General features: G+C 28.4%; 1 protein-coding gene and 1 long non-coding RNA gene across 5 annotated transcripts in view; one reads left to right on the plus strand and one right to left on the minus strand.

Moving 5' to 3' along the window:
- Window positions 1-3,858: 3,858 nt before the first annotated feature.
- LOC139425128 (uncharacterized) lies at window positions 3,859-8,737 on the plus strand. Its single transcript, XR_011636357.1, has 2 exons — window positions 3,859-4,129; window positions 6,579-8,737. It is a non-coding gene; the product is annotated as an uncharacterized lncRNA (long non-coding RNA).
- A 4,031-nt stretch (window positions 8,738-12,768) lies between these two features.
- The window catches only part of LOC107449906 (Chromosome associated protein G), a 408,534-nt gene continuing 404,720 nt past the window's right edge, over window positions 12,769-16,582 (minus strand). For all 4 annotated transcript variants that reach the window (XM_071178400.1, XM_043041149.2, XM_043041151.2 and 1 more), the window contains 2 exons: window positions 15,671-15,832; window positions 12,769-13,513 (listed from right to left, as the gene is read on the minus strand). In XM_071178400.1, coding sequence (XP_071034501.1) covers window positions 12,965-13,513; window positions 15,671-15,832 — 711 coding nt within the window. In that variant the 3' untranslated portion in view covers window positions 12,769-12,964. The remainder of the gene's footprint in view (window positions 13,514-15,670; window positions 15,833-16,582) is intronic.

The following is a 16,582-nucleotide window of genomic DNA, read 5'->3' on the forward strand; positions in this document are numbered from 1 at the left end:
TCGCTTCGACATTTTGCAGCCGTAAGAAAGGCAACAAGCAGCACTCTGATCAACAATCTTAAAACAGGAGCTCTACCGAGTGAACAACGAGAAAGTTGAAAGTTTTTCTAGAAAGGAAGTGAACAGTGGGGGTGGAGATAATAGGACATGTCAATAAGGGACCAGGGACCACACACTTTGATAACCCATTCCTTTTATCTTCTCTGCTCATTTCCTATTCAAGGAATTTGACCCTTTCCCCCCTTTTCTAGTGGGATTGCATTTCCTGTATGAAATGCAAACAAAAAGGGAAAGGAATTTTACTGCTTTCTCTAAAAGTTAAGGGGATCCGAAAATCAGTTCAAGGTTATTTCCCCCATAAAATGCGTTAACTAGTTAATAATTTTCTCAAATATTTTGGGAAATAGGGAAAGTAGATCCAAAAAAAAAAATTCGTTAAATAGAAAATTCACTTCGCTATTTAGAAGTTATTTAACGAAGAAATTTCCAAAATGTTCTTGGTTCCACGAAAAAATTCGCAAAATAGAGAAATTCGTAAAATGGAAGTTCGTTAAATAGAAGTCCGACTGTATGTTAAAATATTATTTTTGATTCAGTGCATATCAATTGCTGTGTGCTTAAAAAGCGGGAATTTTATCTGTTTTTTAAATTTCTCACCATTTACTGAAGAAATTTTTCTTTGGCCCCATTTGTGGGACATAACATTCAAAACCCTGTCCAATAATTATCTTCTTTTATTTATTATGTGGTATGTGATAAGCGATGAGGGTATAAAGCAAAAGGCAGGAATAAATGGAGTTATGTATTTTTCAAACATATCAGTTGTTATGCTTTGAAATAATATTGATATTTAACCTTATTTCACTTTTTTAATCCATAAATTGGGCATTAGAAACTACAGTATGTGGATTAAACAATTTTTAGTGGTATTAATAAGCAAAAATTTTTTTTCCAATCTGGTCAGTTTTTCTAAATTTAAGTGCAATGCGTGACCGGAAGGTATTAACCGATTTAAAAAAAATTTTTTTTTATGTCAAGTTTCTTCTTTTTTACATATGACATTTTTTCTCCTCTATAGCAATTTGAAAATAAAAACTAACAATAATTTTCAAAATAAAAAGGTGTTTTTCGGCCCACCCTAATAATAAATTTTTTTTGCCATTTATAAATTACTTTTTATGAGAAAAATTAATGATTTCATGTTTTGTATATTGCATTTCTGTTATCTAACATTTTTGTTTTACTTTTAAAATGATTTTATATGTAATATTCTTTAGAAATAAAAATATGTATATGCATTAAAATTGTGGCTAATCAATTGATATCTCTGAATTTTCCATATCAGTTACTAACACAGGAAGAGGAACATTTAAGCTCTTAATTTTGCTTTAGGTTTTTTTTTCTAAATATAAGTGCAGTGAATGTTATCTTATATAATTTAATTGTTAAATAGTACTTCAAACTGTCGATTAACCCAGATAGGACAGTTAGAGAATACAGGAGAAGTTAGAGAATGCTGGATAAAACAGGAGAAGGACAGTTAGAGAATGCTGGATAAAACAATTTTCTCAACCTTTCTTTTCTATTTTATTTGTAATGTTTGACAAGTAAATCCATAAATCTAATTCAACATTAAATATGCTATTTCTCTCTCTTTTCATTCTAATTTTACTAAGAAATGTAATTTTCAATAATTGTTTTGTGGGGGATAGTCGTTATCGACAATGTCAACATTCATCTATGAAGAGGTACCCCAACATAGAATCGAGTTAACATCTCTTATATACTACTAGTGAATTGGAATTATATTTTTGTACTGGTAGACACACTACAGTACTCCCACACCAGAGTTTTATCTGTGATAGAATTCGATGAATGGATACCACTAGCTGATTTATTGCTGTTCTGTGAGAAGCCACTGAAGACCACCATACTTTTTGAGTGCTGATCGTGTGAGCTGTATTAAGTTCACGGTCGTGGTCACTCTTGTGTTGAGTTACTAGTCGAGTGTATACATTGTGTGTGATGGAGACTGAGAAGCAACAGCATGAGGACAATGTCGCAGTCACAAGTTAACTGTTCAATGTGAACCATCCATCAAAGTGCGCGTTACAGTTTAGATAGGCATGTTCACTTCGAAGTGGGAGTCTCTGTCAAGGTAGGCATATTTACATCACGTCCGAAGGTCACCAATGTGGGGAATAGTAGTTATCGACAATGTCAACCTTCATCTATGAAAAGGTAGAATCGAGTTAACATGTCTTATATACTAGTGAATTGGAATTATGTTGTAGTAGTGGTAGACACACTACAGTTTCATTGAAATTATTAATTCGATTATCTGTGATATTTTTTTATATCTTGCAAAACATTTATTTTCCAGTTGAGAGACATCATTCTTCACAAAGCAATGAGGTAAACTACTATTCTGTTTTATTCATAACGTTTGACAAGTAATTATTTAAATCTAATTCAACATTAAGTATGTTATTTCCTTCTCTTCATTTTAATTCTACTGATAATGTCATATGTAATTTGAGATTTTCAATAATTTTTGTTAATTATTTCATTTAAATTATAAGTTTGATTATATATATATATTTTTATATGTGGCAAAGCATTTATTTCCCAATTGAGAGACTACTGTAGTTAAAAGCTACTTATCAAAATTTGGCTAGTAATGTAGATAAAAGAAATATTTATGTATTTTATAATAAAATATTTTAATTTGTTTATTTTTTAGCCCTACCTAAATAAACGTTTATGCAAGACATTAGTTAGGACATTCTATTGCAATACTATAATTATTCAGGTTTTAAAGGCACTCGATGAATAATTGTGACAATTTTTGGTTGTGAACCAGTATTGATTTGTTCCTTAGTCTTCATAGTTAGAGTCTTAGTTGCATGAAATTGATTTGATTCAACTCTGGTAGCAGAAACCCTACAGCAGGGATGGCGAACCAATGGCACGCGACACAATATTTTGGGCACGCTACCGATCACGAAGTTCCAATATGAAGCATAATAACAATTAAATTAAAATTCACAAAAGACAATAGCAATTTGAGTGTTATGTTAATTTAAAGTGTTTTTAAAAATAGATTTTGAAAGGAGTAAATTGATAGAGTTATTTATATCTATCTCATTGGTTAAAAGGCATCACCGATTTTTGTAAAATTTTGAGTGTTTGAAAAGTCTACTTATACACCGACATATACGGTATATGGATTTTTAATGCATAATTTTTATCTACATTATGTATGCAAATATTTTTAGATACATTATGTATGATGTAATAAGTCTAAGTGCAAGGGTTGCAGACAGAATTGAGTTTATGACTATTGATGACACAGATTGACTCAGAAAAAAACAAATAATAATAAAAAAAAAATTTAATTAATGAGATAAAGTCTGATTGAATTTTTGAATAAATTGGTTATTATAATTATCACATTTGGACAAGCTAGTAATTATTTTTTATTTTTCACTTAAATTTTTATTTTGTCTTCATAACCATTTATAAAATTCTTATGTAAATAGTTCTAATTACTACTAAATATAACTCAAATAATAAGAATTTTGGGTATCAATTTTTATCTTAATTTAGTGTGTCTCTCAATATAGTAGTTATTATTTTTTTTTAAGCGGATTAGCTTGTGTAACTGTTTTTTATATTTTACAATTCATATATAACTTTTATTATTTATTCTATAAAGATGGAATCATGTTAGTATCTTAAAATTTATAAAGTATTTATTTACTCTAGATTAAAGAAACTTTTTTTATTTTTTTAATTTATTTATTACTTTTATTATTTATTAACTTTTTTTATTTTATTTATTTAAATTAAGGATTGTTCAATTTTGAAGAAATTTTTTGTAATAAAGCATCCACATCCATTAAAGGTAGAAAATGAATCAAAAGATTTTCTTCTTGGTGTAAGTCCAAAAATTATCAAATAAATTTAAAAAAAAAAATAGTCCAACTTTTAAAATATTTTATTACATATATATTTTTATAGGAACATATCAGCATTAATAAGCAAATTGGAAGTTAACTTAGGATTCATATAAGGCAGTTGAAAAATGACATCTTATGAGTGAGAGTCTAGAAAAATGGCATAATCAGTAAGTAATAAAATATGTTAATAATACTCCTAATAATTTAACGCTGATAAATTTTCAACATTTTAGAGTTTAACAATTCCACCAAAGTGTAAATTTTGTGCTTGCATCAGAAATACTTCCTAGTTACAAATTTTGGGATTTAAGTTAAATGTCTATTTTGTATTTTAAAGATAAAAGTAACAAAAATGTAAAATGTTGATTTCTTTCTGTTTATTGATTTTCTAACATTCTTATTGTTCTTTTGCCAGTGAGAGGGGATTTCTTCCTAGAGAAATCAGAAGGGCAATGCACAGGAAGGGTGGTTAAAGGAGGAATGGGAGGTTAAAATTGCGAGTGGATTTTTTTCCAGCAAACTTTTAACCTTTATCTTGGAATTATCCAATCTTACACTACTTTACTTTTTCTTGATTCTTTTGACCTGCAAGATGCTTCTAAAGCAAAAACATGTTCCTGGAAGTTCTGAATTTGATTTCTGCAGTGATGGACAGTATAAACTAAAATGCATTACAAATGGGTTAAATAAAGCTTCTCGTTATCCAAAGAGAACATTGGCCTTTCGGAATAAAACATTTTCGACAATGCAAAACTTACATCCCATTACTTCTCATTTCCTACAATAATATGAATGTTGAGCAAAAAATGATATATTATATATCCACAACTGATCTAGATATTAAAAGCATAAGAACTCAGAAACATTTGCGAATGTAAACCATTAAGCAAAACAAAAAAACTTGTAAAGATAACATATTCTCTCAAGTAGTTCATTTCTTGTCAATTTTTAAAAAATATATCTATAATTCTTTTAACTTCAGCTTTCAATTTGTTGTTACCTGATTATTAATAGCTATAAATTACTTTTTATGGGTCTAGGTATCTGTGTATTCACTTTTTTCTGAAGTGGAAATAAGATGGAGTACATTAATTATTAATATGTCTATTAACCTAGCATGACCTCTTAGAATAAATAATATCTTTTAATAAATGTAATATTAAATAATTTTAAAACATATAATATCACAAGGACAAACACTTTTATAAGATGTCCAGACCTATCAAATAAAATCTGCAGAGTAGAGTAAGATATTTTTAAGTGGAATACACAAATTATGATAAGTACAATGTAATTCGATTGACTTTGGATTCAGAATTTTTGTAGATACTTTAGGCAAATGTTGTTATACTGAGAAATAGTTTAGAGTAATTGCTATTTAAACTGAATATGTTTATAATTTTTTTTTAACCATCGTAACTCCAAAAAGTTTAGAATTTGTATTATCTGTAATGTTCCATCGCTTGTGGATGTTACTTACCAAACTTAAATTTTTGTTGATACTTTGTCTGGTAGTTGTGCTGTGGTTTGCCAGGGGGCAGAACTATTACCTTAGACTTCAAGTTAAAAATTAGTATATACTTTTAAGTAAATTTTAATTCTTACATTTGCTGTTGTATACATTTGTTGTTACCATCAAATTCTGTCATATAAATGGCTCTTTCTCTATTCTATTTGTTTCTTTAGTAAGCAGACAAGCTGTTGAGAATTCATCAGTTGCTGCTGGCAGGTATCTAATTAAGTTTGGATGGATGAACAACATTCTCGCTGAGGTCCCCTCCTACATATTTGAATTGGAAATATCTGAGACGTAGCGTGACCACTTGGAGTAATTATCATCCAAGTTCATTTTGACTGTCTTATGGCATTCTGAAAGAAAAGATGGAGAATCCGTTGAAGTTTTGCTCCTGCAACTATTTGCCAAACGTCTATGCTACAACATTAAGTAAGGATTAGTGTAGTAGGACCTACCATTATATATTACTAATACATCATGTTTTGTAGTTTGTTGGAAATAATTAAGCACTCCAGAGACAATCTTTACTTTGTTGTGTTGTAGCATAGACTGATAATTCCTCTCAACAGTTGCAGAATCCAAGAGATTCTCTATCTTTTCTTTTAGAATGCTATCAGACATTGAAGATGAGTGCATCATTCTTAGTGGTCACGCTATACTCAAATCTACCGGAGCAGGCTTCAGCTAGAATGTTGTTTGTTCATCCAAACTTATGCATACCCCCTCAAAGGGTTCCAGCACAGGTGACAAATTCTCAATTACTTACTAAAAGAACGAGTTGATGAGAGAAATAATCAAACCACCTATTTTTATGATGCCAACAACAAACATATATTGGTGTCCCTTCGCTAATCACCATGTGGCTACCAAGAATTGAATTTTGACTAGTAACATAAGTCAAGTGATGTTTCAGCAATTACCAGAATGTTAAAATATAACATGGCTTAGGTATATTAGGTTAGGTATATAACAGTAAAAATACCATTCTCTTTTTTTTTATTTTATTATTCAGGCATATTTTTGCTTGAAAAAACTTCAGAATCTTTACATAACTTTTATTTAATCTGCCCATGTACAAGAAGTTATCTTTTCTCTTACAGGTGGAAATCTTGAATTCCAGTCTATGGAAGAATAGTTTCTCCTAGAAATAGTAAATGTACAAAAGTTAGATGTATTCTTTGATATCCCTCATAACTATAAATGAAGTGCTCTTTTTTAAATCTTCCAGATAAAAAGTATCCCACTTTAATTTACAGGTTGTTGCGTTGAGCATGCAGATAATGCTGTTATTGCAAAATGATAATGGGGTTCTAAAGGCTTAAAATGTCATAATAAATTAGTAACCAGTTTTTTTTTATTTTGAGATTACATCATCTATGCAATAACTTAAAAGTCAATTGTTTACTTAAGATTTTGAAGTTGCTCCCACCTCATTTTGCAGGATCGAGATTGTATCTTTTTAAAATATTTTCAGATTCTTGATCACCTCGTTTTTTAAACAAAGTAATAAAAAAAGAATGGTCTTGTGCTTTCGGACGAATTGCACCAAGTTCATCATCCTGTTCATATTTTGTTGCTTAATCAATGTAACTTGGGCGTAAGGGTGCTTTACCAAACTGAAACTATCCAAAGATCTATCACAAAACTCACATTTATTGATTTTCAGTCAAAAAGTGACTGCTAGGCTTGGTTTTGAAGACACCGATATTCTATCTGTACTATCTGCTACAATTTAGATTTTCAAATTCATGACTTTACGATGTTACTATTTTCTCCGACAAAAACACAATAGTAAATTTAAAAAAAGCATCATAATAACATTAATTGAAATGATAGGTGTAACCAAAACTGTTAAAAATCTATAAATATGAAGATGCAAAGTATAATTTAAAAAACAGAGAGAATTAAAGATTTGAAGCAATAAAATAGCTCAAAAGTAATTTTTCTTCTTTTTACCGCAGAATTATATTCTAAAGATACTTTTCTTGTTCAAGGGAAAGGAAAGAAATGCTTCTGATTTCAGAATAAAAATAATTAGCCAATCACTGGCTTGCTTCAGCTAGAATTTCAAATTGATATAATAAAAATTCTGAAATCACAGAAGTTTAAAAGATAATTTGCTGAAGAAATGACATTTTTTTCCCTTCAATTTTTAAAGAACATGATAAAAACATATGACTGTGAGTGGGGAGTTTGTTACAAATTCAGATATTTAGAACACCAAGAAATTGGGGGAGGGGTAAATTCCATTTTAAAAATTAGATTTTTTGGTGACCTAAATCCATGACTTTTTTTTAAAGAATAGTTAAAATCATGACATTTCATGACAAATTTTGTTCATTACCAAAATTCATGACTTTCCAGATGTGCGGATAGCCTGTCTGTACTAGTTAATTTTAAATCTGACTTTAAATGCTCATAAACAGCAATACCAGGTACTGCCCTAAGGTACAGTACCTATTTGCCTCAGACGCTATTAAAAATCATTGTCAGTATTAATCATTTTTTTGTTGTTGCTAAGGCCGTCATTATGTAAGCCACCTGTAGGTACATCAATGATGGATGAAAGGCTTACTGTGACACAATTTTATTCGGATGAAAGTTTCCTGGAGTAATGCTTTTCCTTTAGTTTATGGAACTTGCTTATGAAGGGCATCAAACATTTGAAAAGATAGTAAAAATATAACAATTAAGCGTGATAAAAGAAAAAACACTTACTTCTGTAGATCACAATTGCCACCGAAAGGCCCTTTGTCAGAAAATCTAGAATAAAAAATTCTTATGCTAAAATCCAAAATAAATCTGTTTCAGTATTGCCAAAAATGCAATCTTAAAATATTGGGTTTTTCTAAAACAAAATTTTGAAAAATACAGTGGAAAATGTGGTATAAGTCTGCACATGGTGTTTCAATAGTATGACAACAGACAACATTATTGACAATAAACGAGGCATAAAAATGCTAAAACTAAAGAATAGAGAGCAACTGTTTAACATCAAATTATTAGGTGATTTAATGTTTGAAAGCTTTCCTATAAAACAATTGGGCAAATTCAAGACAAACTATTTTTTTAAAAATCTAATTGGTTAATGATTGCTAAACAGTTTTAAAGCTTCCACACCATATCATTTGTAATGATTCATGTTTCATAATCTCAGATTATTTTTTTTCTTCTCTTGTGTCAACTATGGTTATATTAGTGCTAGTGTTTGTATAATATGTATAATTATTTATATGAGAATAAAGATTTATTTAAATTTTTTGTTATCTTTCTTTGTTGATCACACAACAGTATTGTGCTGACTAGGAAAATAATTGTTTTCACACGCTGAATAAATATTTCTAAGATTTGTAGAGATACTTTTCAACTATATAAATGATGTAATTTGAAATTGAAAGTAGCTTGAAGCCACAATTATTATTAATTTGAAGCTTATATTCTCATTAGCTTAAAGCCCCAATAATATTAGGCATTAATATTACCTACGCCACAATTAGCTATTAAGCTTAATAGCACAATTAGTATAACCATCCATTATTAAAAGAATAAAGCAATATCATTCAGTAATTCTCAGTACTAAAATTTTGTGCTTAAATGGCAAAAAAGTTTCTCTCAAGAATTTATACACAATAACTCAAACACTATACAAATATATAACTATGCAAAAAATAAATTTAACTTCATTTTTTAAAATTTTTATTAAACTATTCATTATTGTTGAAACTAACTTAAAGTAGTGGGACATGACAAATCCTACAATAAATAATGCTATGAGTTTAGGTTTGTGGTCATTAAGTATAATTACGACTGAAGTGATTTTTGATGAAATGATTTTTACAAAATATCTTAATTATTAAGAACAAGGGATACTTTTTAAAATCATTTTTAATCTGTAGATTCATTAACATAATGTGAACCTTTTTATACCTCTTCAAATTAGATGAAATTTTATTAATATATATTTTTTTTATATAAAGCTATATTTGGGACAAAGTTGTTGATAAATAGCATGCTGATGTTATTTTTCACAATCAAACATTTAATACACTTAATTATACTGAAAATGCAAGAAAAAAATTATTTAGTAACTTTTTTACGGATATAACGTTCACCAAATTAAATTTATATTCTCAAATACAAACTTATACTTTTGAAAATTAAATTTTTGTGTATATTTAATTAATGGCTAATTAATATATTTATTGATTAAGGTAAATTTAGTAAGGCTTTTTACTTAGAACACATTTTTTTTTTTTTTTTTTATTTTNTTTTTTTTTTTTTTTTTTTTTTTTTTTTTTTTTTTTTTTTTTTTTTACTTTTGCACGCAATAAATTTCTATTAACATTTAGAAAAAAGCATGAAATATTATTAATAATGGTTACCTGGTTTTACTGGAATAAAAACACGCTTCTTGAAGATCCCATTGTAACCAAAATCAAGGAAGATCATTATAGTAAGAGTTGTATAAATAGTGGTGAGAGTCTAGCCGTCATTGCTTTTGTCTAAATAGTCTTTATTTCATGCCAAGAAAATAATATTTAACTGCTTATCTGCAATTATTTAAAAGTATCATTTTTTTATTAATGAATTCAATGTTTGTTAAACAAAGAAAATATTTTTCATGAACATACTGCATTAAGAATCCACAGCTATAACAGGGTGCGTAGCCACATTTTTTCAACAAAAAATAAGCACCTTTTAAGAAGTCAAAATATATTATTAATCATTTTCCAAAAAATAATAATCAGGAAATCAGAATAAAAATTATTTTTTCCTATCGTTTAAAGTTCTTAATTTATGAACATAAAATCAATAAGATTCAAAAACATTTTCTCTAACTTCACATAATCAAGATAAAATAAATAGTTTCTGATAAATATTGCATTTTTTTGTTATTTAGAATGACAATAGACATGGCAAAGGATTTTTAAAAGCTAGAAAATTAGCACTTTTTACTAAGCCCGAATAAAAAAAAAGCACCTTAAAGGGCTTTTAAAAAATTTAAATAAAAATAAGCACTTTTTAAAAATGCCACGCACCCTGTATAATATTTTAGATTCATTAAAATGAAAAAAAAAAAAAATCAACCAAGATTTTATTTTAGCTTGAAATGTATACCCACCTTATAATGCAGTAAATAAAAATTCAACACTAGAATGACTGAACATAGTTGTATGCCTAGAAAGAGTGAAGGGCTATCTGGGCCCTCCTTAGATTATTTGGGTGTAGATCCACATTCAAAATCTTCAAATATTATCATAATTAATTTAATAAAAACATAGATTATCGATACTAGAGTTTTCTTTCATTTATAAATATATTGAAATACTCTCTTTTTTTAAAAATGTATATTGGGGTAATGAGATACCAATCAGAATATCTAAGGAGGCACTTTGGCCCCTCCCATCACACCAGATATCAGGCTCACACAATGAATGATTAAAAAAATTAATGACGAAAAATAGTTTTAATGTATTGAGTGTTTATTACCAAATATCAAGCTGGCTTGGGAAGATTAGCATCAGACCACCAACTAGATTCAGCATCGGACCACTGACTTGATATAGATATTCAAGTAGATGGAAACCATGGGCAACATCTAATGAGTCTATTGGCTTTTATCCCAATGACACAAGGAAACATGGGTTAACGTCTCATTATGGTGAGTTAATTGTAAGAAATTTTTTGTTCATGTAATAAAATGTAGATCTTTCCCATCAAAATGTTCTCCACAAAGGGGAATTTGTCTTGAGGTTTGACGAAGGGGTTCCTTTGCTTTTTGGAGCTGAATGTAGGTTGCATGAATGTAGTGTTTTTGTTGATAAAATTTGCATATAAATGACTTTAATAGAACATTATTACAGCAAGAGAATTTAGAATTTGAATAATAATGTTTTGACGAAACCTGTTCAATTTGTGCCTATTTAATCATGCATTTACATTGTTTTCAAAAAACTTTTTTGGCTCTTACACCCATGCATTGCTACTGAATATTGAAAGTCCTGATATTTTTCATTTTCAAACCATATGGTCTATGAATTTCCAATCATGCACATAAGTAATCACCTGTCTTTTTCGACCACGTTCGTTTGATTTTGCATTGATTTCATTGTAAATACCTGTGGTTTTTCAGCTATTACACTGTAAACATTTTGGTGTATAGATGCCACCATTTTTGGGGTTGAGATAAACAGAATACATTAAGTACAGAACTGTATTTATCGTACAAAAAATTATATCACATTTGCAAAACATCAATTGTTTGAAAGATTAAAGTAAATTAAATTGAATATGCATGAAAATAATGTGTTATCAGTGATCAACCAAACAAAAAATAAACGGAACTATAATAATAAAAAATAAAATTTCTACATATACTGTAAATATTTTTTTAGCTAACTTCAATATAAAAAGTAGAGGCTACTATACAGCAACATTTCTTACAGAGAACTGCTACAAATTTCTACAATATTTTTTGAAATCCCAAAACATTTTAGCAGATATTATTATGCAGGGGATTTTCGAATGCTTCAATTCTGCCATGAAGCTACAAGATTTTTTTTAAAATAATTTTTTCGGCAGTTATACCATTATCTTTCTAAATAATTTTAAAAATCCTGATTTTTTTAAAGACAAAATTTGAATCTCAAGCTGCACACATGATTAATCACTTTTAAAGTTTTGACCACGATAGTTCGACTTAGCTCCGATTTTATCATAAATTCTGCAGTTATTGTACTGATTTCTACAAGTTTCCTAAATTCTTATTTTATTAACACGATGTTATTACAAACACATAATTAGAAATTTGATGAATGCAAGACAGTGCAAATATAAGGAAAAAAGAGCTTTTTTAATTGATGATTGTTGAAAACATGTTTAAGAATGGGAAAGAATATCTTTTAAACTCAATTTTCAGACTGATAAAAAAAAAGTCAGATAGTAATTAAAAAGCTAAAAATAGAGTCGCCACTTACAACCGAATTTCAAGAGATCTGCATATGACAATTATGAATGCAAAAGTTTGATGGCAAGCATTAGGGAACTTAAAAACGCACGACTTTTTAATGTTAGAAAGAGGGTCATGTCTGTCTAATTTTGATGAGTGTTATATGTGATCATAAGCACGCAATTAGAAGGGTTGGATTTCTTTGAAAATTCTCTTTTTGAATTTTCAAAAGTGCATTGATATTGAAAGCATATGTCTTCCTATTTAAAACCAGTATACCAAAGAGCATATAGTTAATATTAATTTAAAAATTTCAGATATCAACTAAATAAAATAACATATTTCAAACTAGTTATTTATTGTAATTTATTTAAATATTGTCAGAATTTTTTAAATTTTTATTTGTTTTAAAAATACAAAAAATAGGTATATATATTTCACACTAATACAAATTATCACCGTGCAACTGCGCACTTATTGATTATCAAACAATTAAATGACATGTTGGTTAATATTAATTTAAGTTAGTAAAAAAAATTAACAAGTTTTGGTCAAATTAATGTCCAACTGCTGTTTTCGAGACTTATTTTTTTGTGGTCCGGGAGTTTTGAAACTATTGTCTGGCACTGTTTTCTTTGCAGAGAGGCCAGGTGTCTTTCTGGACAACCTATTACCAGTTGCTATTTTTCTTGGAGTTGGATCTGGTATTTTATTGGATGTTTCAGCTACAGATGGGGTTGAAATTTGAACGGCTGTCAAACGACTTGGTCTTTTGACTGTTGATGCTTCTGAAGGATTGATAGAAGATCGAAGTCCGCTTTCATCTGAACTTGATATACCAGATACAGATGAAGTATCTACTTCAATATCAGAATTTCTAGATAGTATATCATCTTGGATTTGAGAAGAAGATGCATCACCGAATTCTAGTTTTTTTTGAATTGGTGAATCTATTTCTTCATTTTTGGACTCCATTAAAGGAACTTTGTTTAATGCCTGCTGAATTTTCTTCAGATAACTAGAGAAGTTCTTTATGCTCCTTTTAGCATAAGGATTTTTTTTCTGGAAGATGGATGACTGCAGGCTCTAAAGAAAGAGAACAGATTTATAGGTATTAAAATGGGAAACAAAAACATATTAACTCTCATTTGACACCAGGGATGCACAGCATATGAGACAAAATTGGACCTCAAAGCCTTTTAATTTGGTATCTGATGATATTAAATATTCATAAAAACATGAAGGAAAAACGGTAGCAGATCAAGGGCGCCGGCAGAATAATATAAAAAGGGGTGCAACCCTCCAACAAACTACCCCCCTTCGATTTAGTTATTCGGGCCACACCATTTTATTCAGATGTAGCAGAGGCAATCAAAATTGGCCTTACTCTTCCAGCTACTATGTGCACTATTGAACACACTTTTAGTACAATGCAATGCATCAAAACAGGGAAGCGGTCTACAATGTCTCGCAAGAGATTGAGTAGTTTGTGTATGCTCAGTGTGGATAAGAAACGAATCAAAGATGACTCAGAATTCATTAAAAAGATTATAAACATATTTGGACAGCTAACAAGACGATTTTTTTAATTGTCATGTATTAATAATTACTTAATTATTTGTTTTTGAATAAAAATATTTTCGATAAAATTTTTTTTCTTCCTGTATCTCTTTAATTGTTTAAAAAAAAAGCCAGGGGGGTGCAAGTGCACCCCCTTGCCGGTGGCCCTAAGCAAGATATATATATATATATAACAAAAAAAAAAAGCAGTCATGCTTTGTAACTGTAAAGTGACACTCAAATAAGGCTTTAAATTCCCTTAATTTTCCCAGGTCAAAATCTTAAAATTTTCCAGGTCAGCTTCCCCCCCCCCTCCATTCTTTAAAATTTAGTACATAGTTTACTTTTTGTTTCAGTTAGTACCTATTACCAAAATTAACTAAGCATCAATAACAGCATGGTGATTTACTCGTTTCTCCTAAATAAATTAGATTCATATCTCAATTAATTTTTCTTTTTAGTATGTATCTTATTTTTTTAAAAATTCCAATTATTACTTTTTACAGAAATTAATCAAATGTCATTCTTGACAATAATAGTATGGCAATTTTTTACGCCTTTCTTCTAAAGGATTTAGTAGTCTTTATAGTTCATAGCTTATTATTTTAAATTCAAATACTGTTGATTTTAAATTATTTAGTTTTGTAGAAATATGTTTTAAAATTATAGTTTTATATATATAAAAAAAATAAACATACAGTTTCATAATACTTAAGAATTACGAGTTTGGTGATGTAGTATGCTACCATGCTCACGTTGAACATTGAGTTTATCTGACATAGCAAATAAAAATTAATTAAATACTTAAGAACATGCCATAAAATCTTTTTTTGATTTAATGAGATCTATAATCATAATTGTTTACAGTTTCTTTTTTATCAATGGCGTTAGCTCTAAACCAGTGAGAAAATTCCATTTTATAAATATCTCTCCTGAATGATAAAGTTGAAATATTTGAGAGAATTTTAGAATCGGAAACTAAAATTGCCCAATCAAAGTTTTAGGATGATAGAAGTAACTGTTATAAAAAATATTATAATATTTAAAAAAAAAAAGGATAAAATTTTTGTTATGGATAGAATTTTTTTTCTTCGTTTTCAAGGACTTGAACAATCATTCAAGAACCGAAATTGATTTATAGGAGCTCTTAAAAATTGAAATAAAATGTAAGTATTTTTCAAGGACAATTCAGAGCTTTTTGAACCCTATTTAAGATGATAGATTACAAAATCGGGAGCTAAAGCTGAAAAAAAAAGTTCAAATAATTAAAAATTCAATTTTATTGTTAAAGAATTATTATGCAATAAATTTACAAATATTTATTTTTAATTAACAAAAGTCAAGTTTTTACATTTGTAAATGATCCTTGCGTCATTTTTTTAAACAATTTGTAAATATACTTAAAGAAAAATAAAAAAAAAAGGTTAAAAAAATTTAAAAGGTTAAAAACTTACATTCTACTAATTTTTCTTTTAACATAGTAACATTTATTTCTATTGCCTTAGGTAAATTTATAAATGCTCATTGAAAATGTATACAAATAAAGGATTTAAAATCTGCAAAACTTCTGGGTCTAAGTCATAGAGTTTGCATGATTGTTTAGATTTATAAGGAAAATATTTTTGTACAATAGAATTTATAAAACAAAATAATCACCACTATCAGTAATTAAAAAGTAATTACCTCTAAGATTTTCACAACGAGTTCTTTCAAATTAAGCAATGTATCAAATTGTTTTGGCATAATTTGGTAACAAACACCGTACAAATCGGATGCAGGCAGTCTCCATGGTTTTTTAAGAAATCTCTTACACAGCTTCAATGCTAACAGGTCTTGAAACTTATCCTAGGCAAATAAAAACCTTCATAAAACAATATTCAACAAATAAACTAATTTTCAGATTTTCAAAGGCAACTTACATTCAAAAAAAAATTGTATCAAGGAAAATAACCTATTGTTCAATGCACAATGAGCAAAACAGTAATAAAAAACCCTTAAATATAATTTGGTCTAATGATTGTTGAAATAATTAAATAGTTCCAGAGATATAGTCAAATACGTAAAAAGTTATATCAACATTCAAGGTTAAAACTTTTGACAGCACTCTTAACGAAACTATTATATTTTGCAGATATTAGCTACTTCCCTTATTTCGAGGAATAAGAATCCAAATTTGTAAAAAAATAAATAGAGGATGCATATTTCTTTTTGTACGACTTAGTAACTTAACCTGATGTCTAACTAGCACATTTAAGGTTAGACCCTTGATAAAGTTGCTTCTTATTTAAAATATTGCATTATAATAACATTAACATTTAAACTAAATTTAAGAGAAGTAAAAATTGTTTCCTATTTGAACTGTTAAGAAGAAATAAGCCTTGTTAATCAGTAAAAGTTAAATTTACTTATTTATTTTTATTGTGCATCATTCAAATTATTTTTTTCAAGTACAGTTGATTATTTTTAAAAATTCAGGTAATCGTTAATTATGTTATGATTAACAAGCAAAATGTTCTGATATAAAATTCTAGCAAGTGAACATATTTTATGAAAAATATTCTTTGTTTTCATGAAAATATTGAAATCTAAGAGAAA

Source organism: Parasteatoda tepidariorum, chromosome 3 (genome assembly GCF_043381705.1).
Source record: "Parasteatoda tepidariorum isolate YZ-2023 chromosome 3, CAS_Ptep_4.0, whole genome shotgun sequence".
Lineage (NCBI taxonomy): Eukaryota > Metazoa > Arthropoda > Arachnida > Araneae > Theridiidae > Parasteatoda > Parasteatoda tepidariorum.